Source organism: Diospyros lotus, chromosome 2, assembly GCF_014633365.1.
Source record: "Diospyros lotus cultivar Yz01 chromosome 2, ASM1463336v1, whole genome shotgun sequence".
Lineage (NCBI taxonomy): Eukaryota > Viridiplantae > Streptophyta > Magnoliopsida > Ericales > Ebenaceae > Diospyros > Diospyros lotus.
Window position 1 is genome coordinate 42,946,328 of NC_068339.1, and position 18,030 is coordinate 42,964,357.

Consider the following 18,030-nt stretch of genomic DNA (forward strand, 5'->3'; position numbering starts at 1 on the left):
ACTACTACTCTACATAAATGACCTGCTCAATGCAAGACTTGGAACCATATTGCATTCATTTGAACGTTTCTAGTCATTCGAAATTTTAATTCACTCCATGGAAATTGGGAGCTTTGAACAAGCTTAGCATCTCATTTTCCAAAGTCAATATTGTAAACAAAAAAAAAAATATAAATATAAACTACTAAGAAGTTTTATAATAGTTAACGAGTTTGGGATAATGTCTTTTAAGTTTCAATCCTACTCGTTGCTTTTCCTTACTCCGAAAAAATGACTTGCTTGTTTGTTGTTTACTGTCAGAGCATCTTGAGTTTAAACTACTAGGCTTGTCTGTTGTTTACTGTCAGAGCATCTTGAGTTTAAACTACTTGGCGCTTGTTTGTTGTTTTTTCATACTCTAAAAAAATGACTTGACTTGCTTTTTCCGTTATTTTGATTATATTATTGAATCATACATTTTCAACCGATCATCACCATCCGTCTTGGTCAATATTAGTGGTTGAAACAGTGTGTGTTCATCATCAGTAGTCTTAGACCCCATATATATATATATATATGTATGTATGCATATATATTCTGATATATTCTGCAACTAATTAGTTGAAGCAAGCTATAATAATATTGCTATAGGGATTAATTCCACCAGAATTGATGGCCAAGCTTGATTCAGAATACTCTTCTTCTTCTTCTTCTTCTTCTTCTTCTTCTTCTTCTTCTCTGCTTGTACTGTTATTGCTCTCGTTGGGCTTCCTACACAATGTGCTTGGCGGGCAAGTTAATGTTGATGTGGGGTTGATTCTTGACAAAGACACCATTGTCGGAAAGATGACAAAGACATGCATGGACATGGCACTTGAAGATTTCTATGCCACTCACCTCAATTTTACAACAAGGCTTGTTCTTCACCCTAGAGATTCCAAGACTGATGATGTTGAGGCTGCATCTGCTGGTAATTATATATGTTATTGTGTTCTTTCATAATTAAATTCTACAAAACAAGCATATGCATCCAGGAGAAAATCATTTTGTGCATACTTATGTAATATTTCTAGTCCTGCAATCTGAATTTTGGCATATTTGCCATGTTTTAACAGCTATAGACCTACTCAAGAATGTGCAAGTACATGCAATACTAGGTCCACAATCATCCACACAAGCAGAATTTGTGATTAATATCGGCAACAAAACACAAGTTCCCATAATTTCTTTAGCAACTAGTCCTTCTCTATCATCAAAAGAAAATCCATACTTCATTCGAGCAGCACCTATTGCATCCGCTCAAATTGGAGCCCTGGTATCTATAATCAAGGCATTTAGTTGGAAGCAGATAGTGTTAATATATGAGGACAATTCTTATGGTAGTGGGATACTTCCCCATCTAATTGATGCTCTGCTACCAATCAACACTCAAGTTCAATATCAAAGTGCCATTTCTTTGTCAGCCACAGATGATTATATCCTTCGAGAACTCTACAAGCTACAAACCATGCAGACTAGGGTTTTTGTGGTGCATATGCTTTTACCTCTTGCTTCTCGTCTTTTTCTGAAGGTTAAAGAAGTTGGAATGATGAGACAGGGATATGTTTGGATTATAACAGATGCTATTACAAGTTTGCTAGATTCCATGGATCCCACACGTATAGAAGCAATGCAAGGTGCAATAGGTGTCAAGACTTATGTTCCAAGGTCCAAAGAGCTTGATAAGTTCAAGAAAAGATGGAGAAAGAGGTTTATTCAAGAAAATCCAGATATAAAACATGAATGTGAACTAAACATATATGGCTTGTGGGCGTATAGTAGTGTCAAGGTATTGGCAATGGCGACAGAGAAAACGCAAATTTCAAAACCAAAATTTTGGAAATCAAATACCAATGGAGAGAATTGGACAGACTTAGATGTAATTGGAGCCTCAAAAATGGGACCAGTGCTTCTTCACTCAATTCGAAACATGAGATTCAATGACTTGAGTGGTGAATTCAATTTAGTTGATGGAGAGTTGCAATCATCAACCTTTCAAATAGTCAATGTGATTGGAAAACGAGATTGGGAAGTGGGCTTTTGGACTCCAAAATACGGAATATCAAAGCATCTAATGCCAAACAAGGATACTTATACAACTAACAAAGATGATCTCATCAAGCCAATCATATGGCCTGGTGAATCTTATGTAGTGCCTAAAGGTTGGGAAATGACAGCAATGGAAAAGAGGTTGAGGGTTGGAGTTCCGATTGAAAATGTATTCTATGGATTCATAAAAGCGGAAAAAGATCCTCAAACTAATGATGTCATTGCTATTGGGTTTTGTGTAGATGTGTTCAAAGAAGTTATGGATCATTTGCTCCCTTATGCTATCCAATATGAGTTTATTCCTTTTGTAACTCCTGGTGCTAATATTACTATGAGCTATGATGAGCTCATTTATCAAATTGCTCTTGATGTACGTAATCTAAATTTCTAACTTGAATCCCTACTCATCATTGAATGTTTAATTAGAAATCACATTATGCTTCTTCGAAATTTTTAGTTTAACCAAAGCAATAAAGTTTGTTTTTGTATTTGCAGAAGTTCGATGTTGTTGTGGGTGACATAACCATCCGAGCAAATAGATCCAAGTTTGTTGATTTTACAATGCCTATTATAGAATCTGGGGTGGCAATGATCGTTCCTGTTAAGGATGATGAAAGCAAGAATGCATGGATTTTTATGAAACCCCTAACAATGGATATGTGGTTAATAATTGGGGCATTATTCATCTTCATTGGCTTTGTGGTATGGGTTCTAGAGCATCGTGTTAACAAAGAATTTAGAGGCCCACCGCACCAACAAGTTGGAATGATATTTTGGTTCTCCTTCTCCACTCTAGTGTTTTCCCATGGTAAGTCTTTTATCTATATATCTCTCGAAATGGAAAAACATATAGAATGTAACATTGGTAAGTTTCCATATATCATCTTTATGCTAGAAATACACTTTGGATTAGTTTTTAAAATTTAGCGTGCGATTTGAAAGGCCTATTAATGAATATGCATATATATTGAGATTGCCTATTAATGAATTTGTTTACTTTCCTATTTTGGGCAGGAGAGAAGGTAGTTAACAATTTATCAAGATTTGTTTTAATTATATGGGTGTTCGTGGTGCTGGTAGTGACATCAAGTTACACGGCAAGCTTAACGTCAATGCTAACTGTGCAAAAGCTACAACCCACTATCACGAACATCAATGATCTCATAAAGAATGGAGACTATGTTGGGTATGCAGAAGGATCTTTTGTTGGTGAATTTTTGAAAAATATGGGCTTCAATTCTTCCAAGTTAAGGACTTACAATTTACAAACATATGATGAAGCCCTTTCCAAAGGAAGTAAGAATGGAGGGGTTGCTGCAATTGTCGATGAGATCCCCTATTTGAGACTATTTCTTACGAAATATTGTTCCAAGTATGTTATGGTAGGACCAACTTATAGCTCTGAAGATTTTGGTTTTGTGAGTTTTTCTCTCTCTCTGTGTTACATCCTTATAATTATGTCTTTTTTGTTCAATTATATCCTTATAATTATGTCATTTTTTGTTTATCTTTATCTCTCTCTCAACTATATCCTTATAATTATGTCATTTTTTATTCATCTCTATCTATAGGCATTTGCAAAGGGATCTCCCCTTGTACCTGATGTTTCAAGAGGCATATTGAGTTTAAAAGAGGGGGGAAAGATGAACGAAATTATAGCTAAATGGTTTAGCAAAGAAAAAGGCTGCATGGACCAAAATGACATCATGGTCACCTTTGGAAGTCTCACGGTCAAAAGTTTCAAGGGGCTTTTCCTTATTGCTGGTGTATCTCTGCTTTTTGCTCTCATCATATTCATATCTAACTTCTTATACGAGAACAAAACCATTCTAGCCTCTAATTGCTCAATCAGGCAAAAAGTTACTATGATGGTCAAGAGCTTTGATAAGCAAAAAGATGGTTCTCCTGATGAAGGGATGGCAATTTCTACAATAGCAACTACTCCAGTATGTGATTGCCCTCAAAGTCCAGCTACAAGTATCTTTCATAATGCTGAGGACATTAATGTCTCTCCAAGATATGAAGGATGTTTTACAACAGGACCTAATACACCAATTCATGATGATATTTCAATTGTATAAACTAATGAACAAATGTGAATTGTCACGAGCTTTCTAGTTGTAATAAATTAACTGCACTTTAATTGCAAAATTACAATCGTTTATTGAGAGAATCAACACACCCTATTAAATTTAATTGTTGGTTAAGATAAACATTATCTGGGGCAATTAGCAAGATAGTGCTCTCAGGTTGACTCTGAAAAGAATGAAGTGATTGTGTTACTCCTCGCTCTTTTGACACTTATTTTTTGTTTGAAAAAATATTTAAAATATATTTTCTTTCAAGAAAATCAAGTTCAATCATGTCTACTTACTTTACTCTCATAAAAGTCTTCGATACTCTCCTAGTCTAAGTATTTTAAACAAAATTATAGAAATTTGATTATTATTGCAAAGTCTTACACATAAGGCAATTTAAGTGGAACTTAAATTTCATAAAATAATAAAAATTTAAATGTTAAGTATATGTCCCAATCAAGTCTATTTGCTGACAAGGAGTTTAAAGAAATTAAGGTACAAAATTTAAAATCAACTCAAGTCTTTTATCTTAGCATTTTCTTTTTTTTATGTGTTGGGATTACTGTTGATATTTTTGAATATGTCTAATTAGGTAATATAATCAAATACATGATTTACATATATTACCTATATCTAACAAAATAAGGTGATAATCATTACTTATTATTTATAATATAAACCTACGACATTTAATTTAGAGCAAAACACCAATCATCTTTTTTATAACAATATATTTTCGCTATTTATCATTAGTTAAATGAGTAATAGAAATTAAAAAGTTTGGGATTATCGCCCTTGCACAATCTCTCGTCGCTCGCGTCCTCAATTTTGACAGATAAGGTAAATTACAAATTGAGACTTTATTTCATTGTACAAGACGAACTCATAATATAATAAAAAAAAAAACTTGAGTTAAGCATATCTTGCTCTAGAAAGCTCTCTCAACTCTTTGAATGTGATCCTAACATAGAGATGTCAAAAGGGCCGGCCCGAGATAGCTCACAGGCTTTTTAAATAAGTCAGGCCGGCCCATTTACTAAAAGGGTCAGGCCTGGTCCAACCATTTTTGTTGTGGATAGGGCCCAGCCCACGGCCCCCTTGTAAAGGGGTTGGTCGGGGCTAACCTGTGCCTAGAAGGCTCGTGGACCTTAGCCCACAAGGCCTAATGGGTCGAGATTGGTAGGCCTAGCCCACAGGCCCTAGTAAGCTCAACCTCTTTTTTTTTTAAATAATTTTTTTAAAAAAATAATACATACATAAATATCAAAATAATGCATATATAAAAATTAATTTTTTTTCTTTTTATATAATTTTCTATCTTAAGTTTTAAATATTATTTCATCATTTTATATTTCAAAATTCTATATGCCTTGTAAATTTTCTCATAAATTAATATGAAAAATAATGCACATATAAAAAGGAGAATGTTTATTTATAATTTAACTATATAAAAAATTTAGCTTAAAAATTTTAAATATATTAATAGTTATTATTTATATATATTGCGAAATGTAAATTTTTTAGTATCCAATATCAATAATTAATAAAGAATAACATAGTTAAAAAAATAAATGAGCAAAAAACGTTGGGAATAACATAAGATCTCAATGGGCCGAGCCAGGTGGGCCTAACCGGGCTAGCCCATAAAGGCCTCATGGGCCCGACCCATAAGGTCTCAAAGGGTCGGGCCAGGCTAGGGTCTTAGATGGGCCGGGCTGTGGGCCCAAATTCCTTGGCTCGGCCCATTTGAACAGTGATAGGTCGGTCCAAAGCCTGGCTCTACCCTAACACCAAGGAACATGATCAACATATTTTACACTCTTATTTAATTGTCCAAGCTTAGTATTTAAATATTCAATGAACATGATTGCTATTCATTTTGAACTTAATATTATCAATATAGGTACACGTTACATGCAAAGCGAACATGGAGCAAAAAGAGTGATTTTGGTGCATGATGGGAGTGAAATAAAGCTTGGAGGTATGGTCGGGTATCGATTTAAAAGAAAACAAAAGAATATGGAGAGCCAAAAAGTGGAAGATGATAAAGCAAGAGGCCAAAGAAGAAGGCTAGCGGGCTTATAGCGGAATGTATACCACTGTAGGACCGCTATAAGATTTAATTTCTGGAGCTCACGATCTTATAGCGGAATGCATACCGTTGTAAGACCGCTTTAGGAATTGTTATCTGGAGCTCACGGGTCTGCAGCAACAAGCATAACGCAGTAGAACCACGATAGCGTTCTGAACTTCGAGTCAAAGCTCAATTTCGGCCCGTCTCCGTCTAAATCAATGAAAAACAAGAATTTTCACTATGCACAATTTTAATAACCTAAAAACCCCTATATAAAGACTTATTCTTGAGGGTTTTGGGAGTTTTTTTGGCATGGAAGAGAAGTAGACGAAAGATTGAAGACTCTTAGGTTGTATTTTTTTTTTCTTTCTCAATTCTTTGCTATGGATTCCAACTCTTTTCTTTTTTTTTTTATTGCAAGAATGCATTACTAAATATTTATAGGTATGGTGAATGATGAAATCTCGACTTCTAATGGTTTGATTTAAACTTACTCAGTTTGTTATTTCCTTATTCATTCAGGTTGATTGTTTGTTATGTCCATAATGCTGTTTTGATACTTGATTACCATTGGAACATATTTGTGATTTGTATTGCTTTCGAGAGATTCAATATAGATTAGATATGGTAGCAAACAACGTAGGGTCCCATAATAGGTAGAGATACCGTTATGCCCTATAAAATCATTTTGTGATGATCTCCGTGATTGAATGCATGTTTATATGTTCGAATGTTGACTAAAGATAGTTAATCTCATATATATACATAAAACTAAATGACCATCGAGAGAGGCTTTTGGTTGTAATTAGATTATCGATTTTTAACATAAGATAAGGAATAGCAAGACCCGAGTAATGAATAATTGAATCATAGAAGGCCAACGGTGGATTCACAAACCCTAGTACCTTAACTTTGAGAGTTTTTGAATCAAATAAATTATTTTGTTTGCATCTTTTATTAATAAATTAGTTTTCATTACAGTTAAAGTCTTTGTTAATGTGTGTGTTAGATTAAGATTAAAACAATTAGAGTAAACGTCAAAAATTAGTCCTCGTGAATACGACATTTTATTTATCGTACTGTATTACTTGTCACGATCCGTCCACTTCCGATATAGAATTAGGCAGGACAGAACACATCTTCAGGGCTTTGCGGTTTGCTCCTTCGCTGCCACTTCCCATGAGTTGGTGGTGGGCGCAACTTATATCTATCCATCTGTTTATCTTTAGCTAACGCAGAAGAAGAAAGGGTAGCCCATCTCCTTCGCCATGATCTCTTTGAACGCCAGCTGCTTTCTGGTAAGTAATCACAACCCTAAGCCCACAGATTTAGTATTACTTTCTTCTTCTCAAAACTTGGGAATCAGATTCCACTTTCGAGCTCCCTTCATTTCAATACCCTTTCTTGGCATCGGAAGGATTGATTTTGATTTTGTTTCTTTGTTTTTTGACGTGGGATTTGTTGATTAAACGCAGAACAAGTCGGTCTATGGCGTTCCCCGAGGTTTATCGCATTCGCAAAGGAAAGCGCAGGCTCCTGTGCAGGTGGGAGCTTTGAGCTCGAATGGCCGATCGGCTGACCGAAAATTAAGATGGAAAATGATGCGTAGTCTTCGGTAGTATCAAGTCCCACCGCAGAGGTACATGGCCATGATGGATCTCTAGGTAGGCCATTGATAATATTCATTGAACTTTTGGCTCTTTGTTTTACCTGATAGTATCCTGGCTAAAGAAGTCTCCGAAATTAAAATGGGAAATGCAACACTTCTGCAATTAGGTAGCTCATACTAACTTCTGTAGTTATATATAACAAATCTGGATAACTTTTTGCTGCCCGTGCTTAACAAATTCATTTTATATTCGTCTCTGTTAGTAAAATTTACTATCATTCTGTAATTTCCTGGTCTGCGGGAGATGAATGAAAAGCTGTTCTACAAGCTTCTCATTGAAAATGTTGAGCTGCTGCTCCCAGTTGTTTACACTCCAACTGTTGGTGAAGCTTGCCAAAAATATGGCAGCATCTTTAGGCGTCCTCAGGGTCTTTTTATTAGCTTGGAAGAGAAGTATGTTCCGTACAATTCCTTGGTTGCTCCTTATGTGATTGCAGTATTAATATTGAAATGTTGAAACTAATTGATCGCAAGTCTATTCTAGAGGCAAAATTCATGAGGTACTGAAGAATTGGCCCCATAGGAAAATTCAGGTTATTGTTGTCACCGAAGGGGATAGAATTTTGGGCCTTGGGGATCTTGGCTGTCAGGTAACTAGTACATGGACTCACCTTACAAAAATTCCAATGAATCAACTTCTAGTATTATGATATTTTGCCACTTGTCCCTCTGTCAATATCTATCCCTTGTATGCATGATTAAGTTAAGATCTTGGCTGGCTTGACTAAATTTTAAAATGTTATCATGATGGGGGATAGCTATAGAAGGTTGTGCAAGTGTGTGTCGAATTAAGGCTGGCTTGAATTTCTCTGGAATGCTGTCAAGAGATAGGAATACCTGTGGGGAAGCTTTCTTTGTACGCGGCACTTGGAGGGATTCGTCCATCAGCTGTAAGTATAATTTCAGCCAAAACCATTATATCCTCAAGCGGCATGGTGAAACTACGCCTCTAAAATTTCCTACTTGAGTTCTTAGATTGCATACCCCTTCTTAACACTAACTTCTGCTACACTTTGTGGTTGCTATATAGATGGCGAAAGCATCTCATCTAGCCCAAAGATTTCTTGTTTTTGTCCCCCAATCTTTGATGCACTAATGTATGAATTTATATGATTGCGGTCAAGCAAAACTATGGAGAGAGTTCTCATTCAACTTATTCACTTGTCCTAAATTTAAAGTCTATATGTATTTATCTATTTTTTAGATAGTTTTTTTTTTATTTTTTGACCTTTTATGTTGTTTCAGGGAGCAGCGTCTGTGGACGTTGCAGGGCTTATGGCATCATTAAAATTAGTGGGGGAACATTGGCTGAGCATCCGTTCCTATTCCTTGGAATAATAAACATAAAAACACTGTAGTCTGTCCCACATCGGACAGTTAAAGATACTTTAAAATCTTAATAAAGAGTTTAGTTAGCGCACCAGGGAACCAACCGACCACACGGGACGGCGTGAGCGGGCTGCGATCTTAGCCTTGGTTGAGTTCACTAGCCCAGGAAAGTCCCCGGGCCATTGTCCACAGAGATGTGGGCTCGGAAACGAGTTACTTCGAGTGCGAAGTCCATTTGGGCTGAGACGTGTGTGGAGCCCGCGGTCTTCGCCCGAAGTTGATTGGCCGATTCTTCTACAGTCATTCACGCGGCCTATTGGGCCAACTGAACGGGGCTTACGATCTTGTGTGGTCACCTTTTTATTATTTTAAGCATATTAAATTTATCAATTTTTTAACGGATAAATTACTAGTCTCCACAAAGTTTCGTAAATTTGTAATATTATTAATTATTGTCATTGTTAAATTTTAATTTTTAACTTTTTTATTAAATTATGTTAATGAAAATTAATATAGTATATACTAATATAAATTTCAAAATAATTTGATTGTGAGATGTATGTTAATTTTACTATTAAGTGATTTTTAGGTTTATATTAAATGTATCACAATTTTTTTTTAGGTTTATATTAAATGTATCACAATTTTTTTTTATTAACACAATTTGATAAAAAGTTAAAAGAAAGATTGAACTATAACAAAAGGTAAAATTTGGTAATTGTAGTGATAAAAATTAAAATATAATAATATTTTCATTACGAAATATAAAATTTGAATACTAATCTTGTTATTTACTTTATTTTTTACTATAAACTTTAATCAATTAAATAATAACACTTCTTCAACACACAAAAAAATAGAACGGTACAATATATTTTTTCATTTAGAGTTTTGAAAGGATTATCTTAATGAATTAGCATTAAAAAACATCAACAGAGGCACTATCAAAACAAATTAGGATACAATTGTAACTTGTTGTTGTTAAAAATATAATAATAAAAATTTGTGATTTGGGGTTCACTCGAGCTTGTTATCGGGTTAGGTTGTCATAAGATAAGTTGCCTCAAAGGAGTTCGCCACTAAAATGCTAGTCACAAACTTTTTTTGCCACAAACTCTTTCGTCACAAGGTTTTGCCACAAGGCTTCGCCACTAACTCTTTCGTCACAATACTTCACCACTAACTCTTTTGCCATAAGAATTTACCTTTGCCGCTAAGTCTCGCCGCAAGGATCGGGTCTCGCCGCAAGGGTTGGGTTTCGCCGCTAGATCTCACCACAAGGGTTTGGTCCTGTTGATGCACAAAAAATGAGTGAGAAAGCTCGCGGGAATCTTGCCCCGCAAAGACCCTTCGATGCCAAAGTCAGTCTCAGATCCCAATGACTATTCACGAAAAACAGTAAAGATGCAGTCAAAGTGTCTAAATTTTATTGAAATTAGAAGTCTTGTTCACTGTCTTGTAGCTGGGTATTTATAGGGCGCGATTTTCAAGGGTGCCTTGTGTTGACACATGGCATCTGTTGAATGGAGTTTTGGCCTCGCCTAGAAAACGCTCCCTGCCACAAGGGCAAGGTGTCGTGAGGCTTTTGGGCTTGCTACAAGGCCGGGCTGGCTGCAAGGTCCTCGCGACAGGGGCTTGCCGCATGGCAAGCCCAAGAGGCCTGGCCGCAAGGCCCTCGCAACAGGGGCTTGCGGCCTAGCGCACGACTAGCCCAAGAGGCCTGGCCGCAAAGCCGGTGCTGGGCTGGCCATGAGGCCCTCCCAACTGGGGCTTGCGGCAGTGTGCCGCGAGCTCGCGGCTCAGCTTTTTGTTGCGAGCTTGCGACACACTACTATGAGCTCTTGCAAACCGACGCAGTTTCTACATGCTCCCAGCACAGTGCCACGAGCTTGCTTCATTTTGTCGTGAGGATATTTGCTATATTTCTTCTTAAAATTTTTAATTAATTTTCCCCCGATTTCCTTGGCACAACATAACTAATCTTAAAATATTGAGCATAAAATGAAACAATTCACAAAACATGATTAAATTAAAATTTGGTAAAATATTCAAGATAAATCAGGTGAATAGGTCTAAAGTTTTGAATGAATTGATTTGATGAGTTAATATTAAGACACGTTAGCGTGCCAACTCAGCTTGCCACATCAGTAGAGAGGCACATGTTATATCAAATTAGGATATAATTGCAACTAACTTAAAGTATTAGACATAAATTAAAACAAATTTTAAAATAGAATTGAATTGAAAATTAGCAAAAAAAAAAATTAGAATAAATCAAATGATTAGACCTTATATTTATAATATGGGTTGAGTGCTGCTCGAATGTTAGATTCATATATAACCAATTTTTTGTAAGACCCTTGTTGCAGAAAAACACTTACAAAACAAATGGTGAGTACTGATAATAATCAAAACTAGAATATCGAAAACGAAAACACAAAAAGTATAAATATAGAATTCCTTGTAAAGCGATTCAAGGCTCAGATCTAAATTTGTCCGGATTATACCACTCAGGTAATGCCAATCAAATAAGGCCACCAAACCACAAAGAAACCCCAAATCACCAAGAACTGAAACTCTCAAACGCTCAAACCCTCTCGGCCGATCGATCACTTCTCGCCAAAACCACCTGAGGTTACTCATCAAAAGGATCTACAAAGGAACAAAGAGAAACCCTCACAAAGAAGATGGAATCCACAATCATAAATCGAGAGCTTACCTCAGAGAGTGCTGTCGGATAATATAAATAGGGATAAGCGACGAATCGACCAAGGGATTCGCAAGGAAAGGAAGACCACCGCCATGGAAAGAGGGATCGGATCGAGAAAGGAAATGGAGAGCCACGAAGATCGGCCATCAAAGGAAACAATTGAGCGAACAAAGAGAGGGAAAGAATCGGTCGTCAATAAGGGCGACAAGAAAAGGAAAAAACCCTTTTATATAACAACCCTAGGGTAAGGCAAAAGAGTGGTCTTGGGCTAATTTGGGCTTCCTTAAGTCTTGAGGAAATGGGCTTAGCCCATTTCTCCTCCAAAGACTTAACTAAGAGATTATGGCCCAACTTTTAAATGGGTTGCCAATGAATGGTATTTTGGATGATACTTCAATCCCGAGCCAAAACTTATGAAGATAAACTCGAAACCTTATCATAGCCTTGGTCCTTATTAGGAATCATAAAACCAACAACCCTAATTTAATTCGTTTAGGTAACGTTTGTTAAAATGAATAATTAAAATAAAATTATATTAAAATAAAATTAAAATACTTTTTAGATCAAGATATAAAATGGTCAACATAAAATTTGAAAGCATTTCAAGATTTTTATCATATTATTTGTTAAATTTTTTGAGATACACTATGGGATACATGCGTTATTTTTTTTTTTAATCTGTAAGGACCAAAATAAATTTATTTAAAGGGGTAGAGAGATAAATTTATCTTAAAAAATTCAGATATAAATTCACGTGACTCCTTTAACAATGTGTGAAATATTTTTTATATCTCATTTTTTTTCGGTCTAAAGGGTGAACTATGACTTAATTAAAATTAATTGCTTTGTAATTTACTTACCAAATATTTCTTTGTAAGTAACATCAACAAGAAAATAACGAGAAAGTTGACGTGAAATTTGATTGTAAATGACTAATGTCTAGGAAGAATGCATGCATTTTCCAAAGTCAATATTGTAAACATATGAACATATAATAGTTAACGAGTTTGGGCTAATGTCTTTTTAAGTTTCAGTCTTACTCGTTGTTTTTCTCTTACTTTGAAAAAACGACTTAAATTGTTTGTGTTTGTTGTTAGACTATATATTTTGAATTTAAACTTTGAAGATATAAGAATTAACTAAAGTTTAATATAAGATAATTTTGGTTTGGTGGACTTGGCATAGGAGTTTGCCTTCTTGGAGACAAGTATCTTTTGAAATCTTTCCTAAACGCCTTCAAGTATTTTTCATTCACAAAAAAGAAATTATTTTGATTATTATATATGTATATCAGAATACCTAAAATTAGTTCGGATTGCAGCTTGTTAATTATGCAGTTTGAGCTAATCAAAACGAAATTATTTTGATTATTCCGGACTGCAAAATGAATAATATATATGTGTGTTTGTGTGTATAATATGCATTAAAATAGATATGAAGCCAACCTAGTCACGGTGCATGCACGACAATAACATGAAATTTCCTTGGAAATTACATGTCAAAATTAACGAGAGTGAAAGGACAGAGAGTGCTGTTTGACGAACGAATGGCATGCATGGTCTTCGTCAATAATTAACCATCGATCCTAGTATTAAACAGCTAATATTAATATAATACAATCACCTGGATTAATACCGACCGATCATCACGATCCGTCTTGGTCAATATTAGTGGTTGAAACAGCGTGGCTTCATCATCAGTAGTCTTCCACCCCATATATATATTATATATATATATACATGCATATATGTTCTGCACCTAATTAGTTGAACCAAGCTACAATATTGCTTTAGGGATAATTAATTCCACCGGAATTGATGGCCAAGCTTGATTCAGAATACTCTTCTTCCTCTTCTTCTTCTCTGCTTGTACTGTTATTGCTCTCGTTGGGCTCCCTACATAATGTGCTTGGCGGGCAAGTTATTAAGGTTGATGTGGGGTTGATTCTTGACAAAGACACCATTGTCGGGAAGATGACAAAGACATGCATGGACATGGCACTTGAAGATTTCTATGCCACTAACCACAATTTTACAACAAGGCTTGTTCTTCACCCTAGAGATTCCAAGACAGATGTTGTTGAGGCTGCATATGCTGGTAATTAATTATATGTGTTATGTGTTCTTTCAGAATTAAATTCTACAAAACAAGCATATGTATCGAGGAGAATATAATTTTCTGAATGCTTATGTAATATTTCTAGTTCTACAGTTTGAATTTTGTCATATTTTTACAGCTATAGACTTACTCAAGAATGTGCGAGTACAGGCAATACTAGGTCCACAATCATCCACTCAAGCAGAATTTGTGATTAATATCGGCAACAAAACCCAGGTTCCCGTAATTTCCTTAGCAACTAGTCCTTTTCTATCGCCGAAAGAAAATCCATACTTCATTCGAGCAGCGCCTATTGCGTCTGCTCAAATTGGAGCCGTGGTATCTATAATCAAGACATTTAGTTGGAGGCAGATAGTGTTAATCTATGAGGACAACTCATATGGTAGTGGGATACTTCCCCATCTAATTGATGCTCTGCTACCAATCAACACGCAAGTTCGATATCAAAGTGTCATTTCTTTATCAGCCACAGATGATTATATCCTTGGAGAACTCTACAAGCTACAAACCATACAAACTAGGGTTTTTGTGGTGCATATGCTTTTACCTCTTGCTTCTCGTCTTTTTCTGAAGGTTAAAGAAGTTGGAATGATGAGACAGGGATATGTTTGGATTATAACAGATGCTATTACAAGTTTGCTAGATTCCATGGATCCCACACATATAGAAGCAATGCAAGGTGTAATAGGTGTTAAGACTTATGTTCCAAGGTCCAAAGAGCTTGACGAATTCAGGAAAAGATGGAGAAAGAGATTTATTCAAGAGAACCCAGATATAGAACATGAATGTGAACTAAACATATATGGCTTGTGGGCGTATAGTAGTGTCAAGGCATTAGCAATGGCGACGGAGAAAGCACAAATTTCAAAACCAAAATTTTGGAAACCAAATACCAATGGAGAGAATTGGACAGACTTGGATGTAATTGGAGCCTCAGAAATGGGGCCAATGCTTCTTCAATCAATTCGAAACATGAGATTCAATGACTTGAGTGGTGAGTTCAATTTAGTTGACGGAGAGTTACAATCATCAACCTTTCAAATAGTCAATGTGATTGGAAAACGAGATTGGGAAGTAGGCTTTTGGACTCCAAAATATGGGATATCAAAGCATTTAATGCCAGACAAGGATAGTTATACAACTAACAAGGATGATCTCATCAAGCCAATCATATGGCCTGGTGAATCTTATGTAGTGCCTAAAGGTTGGGAAATGACAGCAATGGAAAACAGGTTGAGGGTTGGAGTTCCAGTTGGAAATGCATTCTATGGATTCATTAAAGTGGAAAAGCATCCTCAAACTAATGACGTCATTGCTATTGGGTTTTGTGTAGATGTGTTCAAAGAAGTTATGGATCATTTGCTCCCTTATGCTATCCAATATGAGTTTATTCCTTTCGTATCTCCTGGTTCTAATATTACTATAAGCTATGATGAGCTCGTTTATCAAATTGCTCTTGATGTATGTAATCTAAATTTCTAATTTGAATCCTTACTCATTGTTGAATTTTTCATTGGAAATTACATGATGCTTCTTTCGAATTTTTGGTTTAATCTGAGCAACTAATTTTTTTTTTTTTTTTGTATTTGCAGAAGTTCGATGTTGTCGTGGGTGATGTAACCATCAAAACAAATAGATCCAAGTTTGTTGATTTTACAATGCCTTTCACAGAATCTGGCGTGGCAATGATCGTTCCAATTAAGGATGATGAAAGCAAGAATGCATGGATTTTTATGAAACCCCTAACAATGGATATGTGGTTAATAATTTTGGCATTGTTCATTTTCATTGGATTTGTGGTATGGGTTCTAGAGCATCGTGTTAACAAAGAATTCAGAGGCCCACCGCTCCAACAAGTTGGAATGATATTTTGGTTCTCCTTCTCGACTTTGGTGTTTGCCCATAGTAAGTCTTTTATCTGCATATCTCTAAAAATGGAAAAACATATAGAATGTAACATTGGTAGGTTTCCTTATATCCTTTTTATGCTAGAAATACACTTTGGATTAGTTTTCAAAATTTAGCATGCAATTTGAAAGGCCTATTAGTGAATATGCATGTATATCGAGATTGCCTAATTAATGAATATGTAAGGCCTATTAATAAATTTGTTTACTTTCCTATTTTGGATAGCAGAGAAGGTAGTTAACAATTTATCAAGATTTATTGTAGTTGTTTGGGTGTTTGTGGTGCTGGTAGTGACATCAAGTTATACAGCAAGCTTAACGTCAATGCTAACTGTGCAAAAGCTACAACCCACTATCACAAACATCAATGATCTCATAAAGAGTGGAGACTATGTTGGGTATCCAGAGGGATCTTATATTGGTGAACTTTTGAAGAGTATGGGCTTCGATCCCTCCAAGGTAAGGGCTGTACAAGCATTTAATGAAGCTCTTTCTAAAGGAAGTACGAATGGAGGGGTTGCTGCAATTGTCGATGAGATCCCTTATTTGAGATTATTCCTTTCCAAATATTGTTCTAAGTATGTTATGGTAGGACCAACTCACAACTCCGTGGGATTTGGCTTTGTGAGTCTCTCTCTTTTCTCTTTATTTCTCTCTCAATTATATCCTTATAATTATGTCATTGTTTGTTCAACTATATCCTTATAATTATATCATTTTTTTGTTGATCTTTATCTCTCTCTCAACTATATCCTCATAATTATGTCATTTTTTGTTGATCTCTACGTGTAGGCATTTGCAAAAGGATCTCCCCTTGTACCTGATGTTTCAAGAGGCATATTGAGTTTAAAAGAGGGAGAAAAGATGAACGAAATTATAGCTAAATGGTTTAGCAAAGACAAAGGCTGCATAGACCAAAATGACATTAGGGTCACCTTTGGAAGTCTCACAGTCAAAAGTTTCAAGGGTCTTTTCCTCATTATTGGTGTATCTTCACTTTTTGCTTTCATCGTATTCATATCTAACTTCCTATACGAGAACAAAACCATTCTAGCCTCCAATTGCTCAATTAGGCAAAAGGTTGCTATGATGGTCAGTAGCTTTGATAAGCGAAAAGATGGTTCGTCCGATAGATGCAAAAAACCAATTGCTGTAGATGAAGGGATGGCAATTTCTACAATAGCAACGACTGCAATATGTGGGGACAAACAATGAGGAGTTGTTGAATGATGAATTTTTACATCGGGCTCAGACGAAGGAGGGTAACCGGGCAGGTTGGAATTTTATTCTGTACGTAACATGCCTTCTTTTAACAACACCAGCTGCCAACTATAGTCCTATGATGCTGGAGGGTTTCTGAAATGCTAACCTGTTTCATGTCCCCCTCATGCATGAATTTACATGACTCCGGTCAAGCAAAATTATGGAGAGAAAGTTCTCATTTAAGTTATTCATTTTTCCTAATTTTGAAGTCGATCGACATGTATTTTATCTATTTTTGGATAGTTTTTTATTTCTCCAGTTTGATTTGTATGGCATGCAGTTTGATCTGCTTGCAAACCATGATGCTTTTGATCTGCTTGCAAAGTATGGCTTTTCACTTTAGGATATTTAAATGATTGGATCGTATGAATTTAATAGAATACTAAATATAGACAAAAAGATGACATACTCAAGGTCAGGGTTGGAGGCCCTACTCATTATTAATTTAGGTGCCTTTTAAAAAATAATAAAAAAATTATTTTTAATTTTTTATAACAGATAGGACTAACTTTTAAAAATATTTTAGGACCCTCTTTTTTGGAGCCCTAGGCATAGGCCTTAGTGGCCTTCCCTTCAGCCAACCCTGAACATACTTATATTTTCCATTGAATAAGAATTTATGTAATACAATCTTATACTGAATAAAAGTTACGAACACGAATCTTTGATCAAAATTGATCTTAGACTACAAGATCTTCCTCCAACTACTTTTTGAATAGGCAACCTTTTAATGGGAAAGTAGCGGAGAGATGATCTAGCTATAAATAAAATATTTTTCTAATAACTCTCCTATTGCATGTTAATTAGATAATGAC

At 35.6% G+C, this 18,030-nt stretch overlaps 2 protein-coding genes across 3 annotated transcripts; both read left to right on the top strand.

Moving 5' to 3' along the window:
* Positions 1-611: 611 nt before the first annotated feature.
* On the top strand, positions 612-4,218 carry LOC127795465 (glutamate receptor 2.8-like). The gene is made up of 5 exons (XM_052327148.1): positions 612-949; positions 1,095-2,437; positions 2,563-2,875; positions 3,082-3,485; positions 3,639-4,218. The coding sequence occupies exons 1-5, from the start codon at positions 652-654 to the stop codon at positions 4,146-4,148; spliced, it is 2,868 nt and encodes a 955-aa protein (XP_052183108.1). The 5' UTR covers positions 612-651; the 3' UTR covers positions 4,149-4,218.
* Positions 4,219-13,715: 9,497 nt separating this feature from the next.
* Positions 13,716-17,466, top strand: LOC127794978 (glutamate receptor 2.7-like). 2 transcript variants are annotated; one of them, XM_052326336.1, is made up of 5 exons: positions 13,716-14,024; positions 14,164-15,506; positions 15,638-15,950; positions 16,179-16,576; positions 16,745-17,466. In XM_052326336.1, the coding sequence occupies exons 1-5, from the start codon at positions 13,745-13,747 to the stop codon at positions 17,165-17,167; spliced, it is 2,757 nt and encodes a 918-aa protein (XP_052182296.1). In that variant the 5' UTR covers positions 13,716-13,744; the 3' UTR covers positions 17,168-17,466. The 2 variants fall into 2 exon arrangements, with proteins under 2 accessions (XP_052182296.1, XP_052182295.1); XM_052326335.1 differs by having other exon boundaries at positions 16,245-16,576.
* The last annotated feature ends 564 nt before the right edge of the window (positions 17,467-18,030 follow it).

Coding starts and splice junctions, on each gene's coding strand:
- LOC127795465 (XM_052327148.1), top strand. CDS start 652: ATGGCCAAGCTTGATTCAGAATACTCTTCTTCTTCTTCTTCTTCTTCT. Junction 950..1,094: donor TGTTGAGGCTGCATCTGCTG/GTAATTATATAT, acceptor ATGTTTTAACAG/CTATAGACCTACTCAAGAAT. Junction 3,486..3,638: donor GCTCTGAAGATTTTGGTTTT/GTGAGTTTTTCT, acceptor CTCTATCTATAG/GCATTTGCAAAGGGATCTCC.
- LOC127794978 (XM_052326336.1), top strand. CDS start 13,745: ATGGCCAAGCTTGATTCAGAATACTCTTCTTCCTCTTCTTCTTCTCTG. Junction 14,025..14,163: donor TGTTGAGGCTGCATATGCTG/GTAATTAATTAT, acceptor ATATTTTTACAG/CTATAGACTTACTCAAGAAT. Junction 15,951..16,178: donor GACTTTGGTGTTTGCCCATA/GTAAGTCTTTTA, acceptor TATTTTGGATAG/CAGAGAAGGTAGTTAACAAT.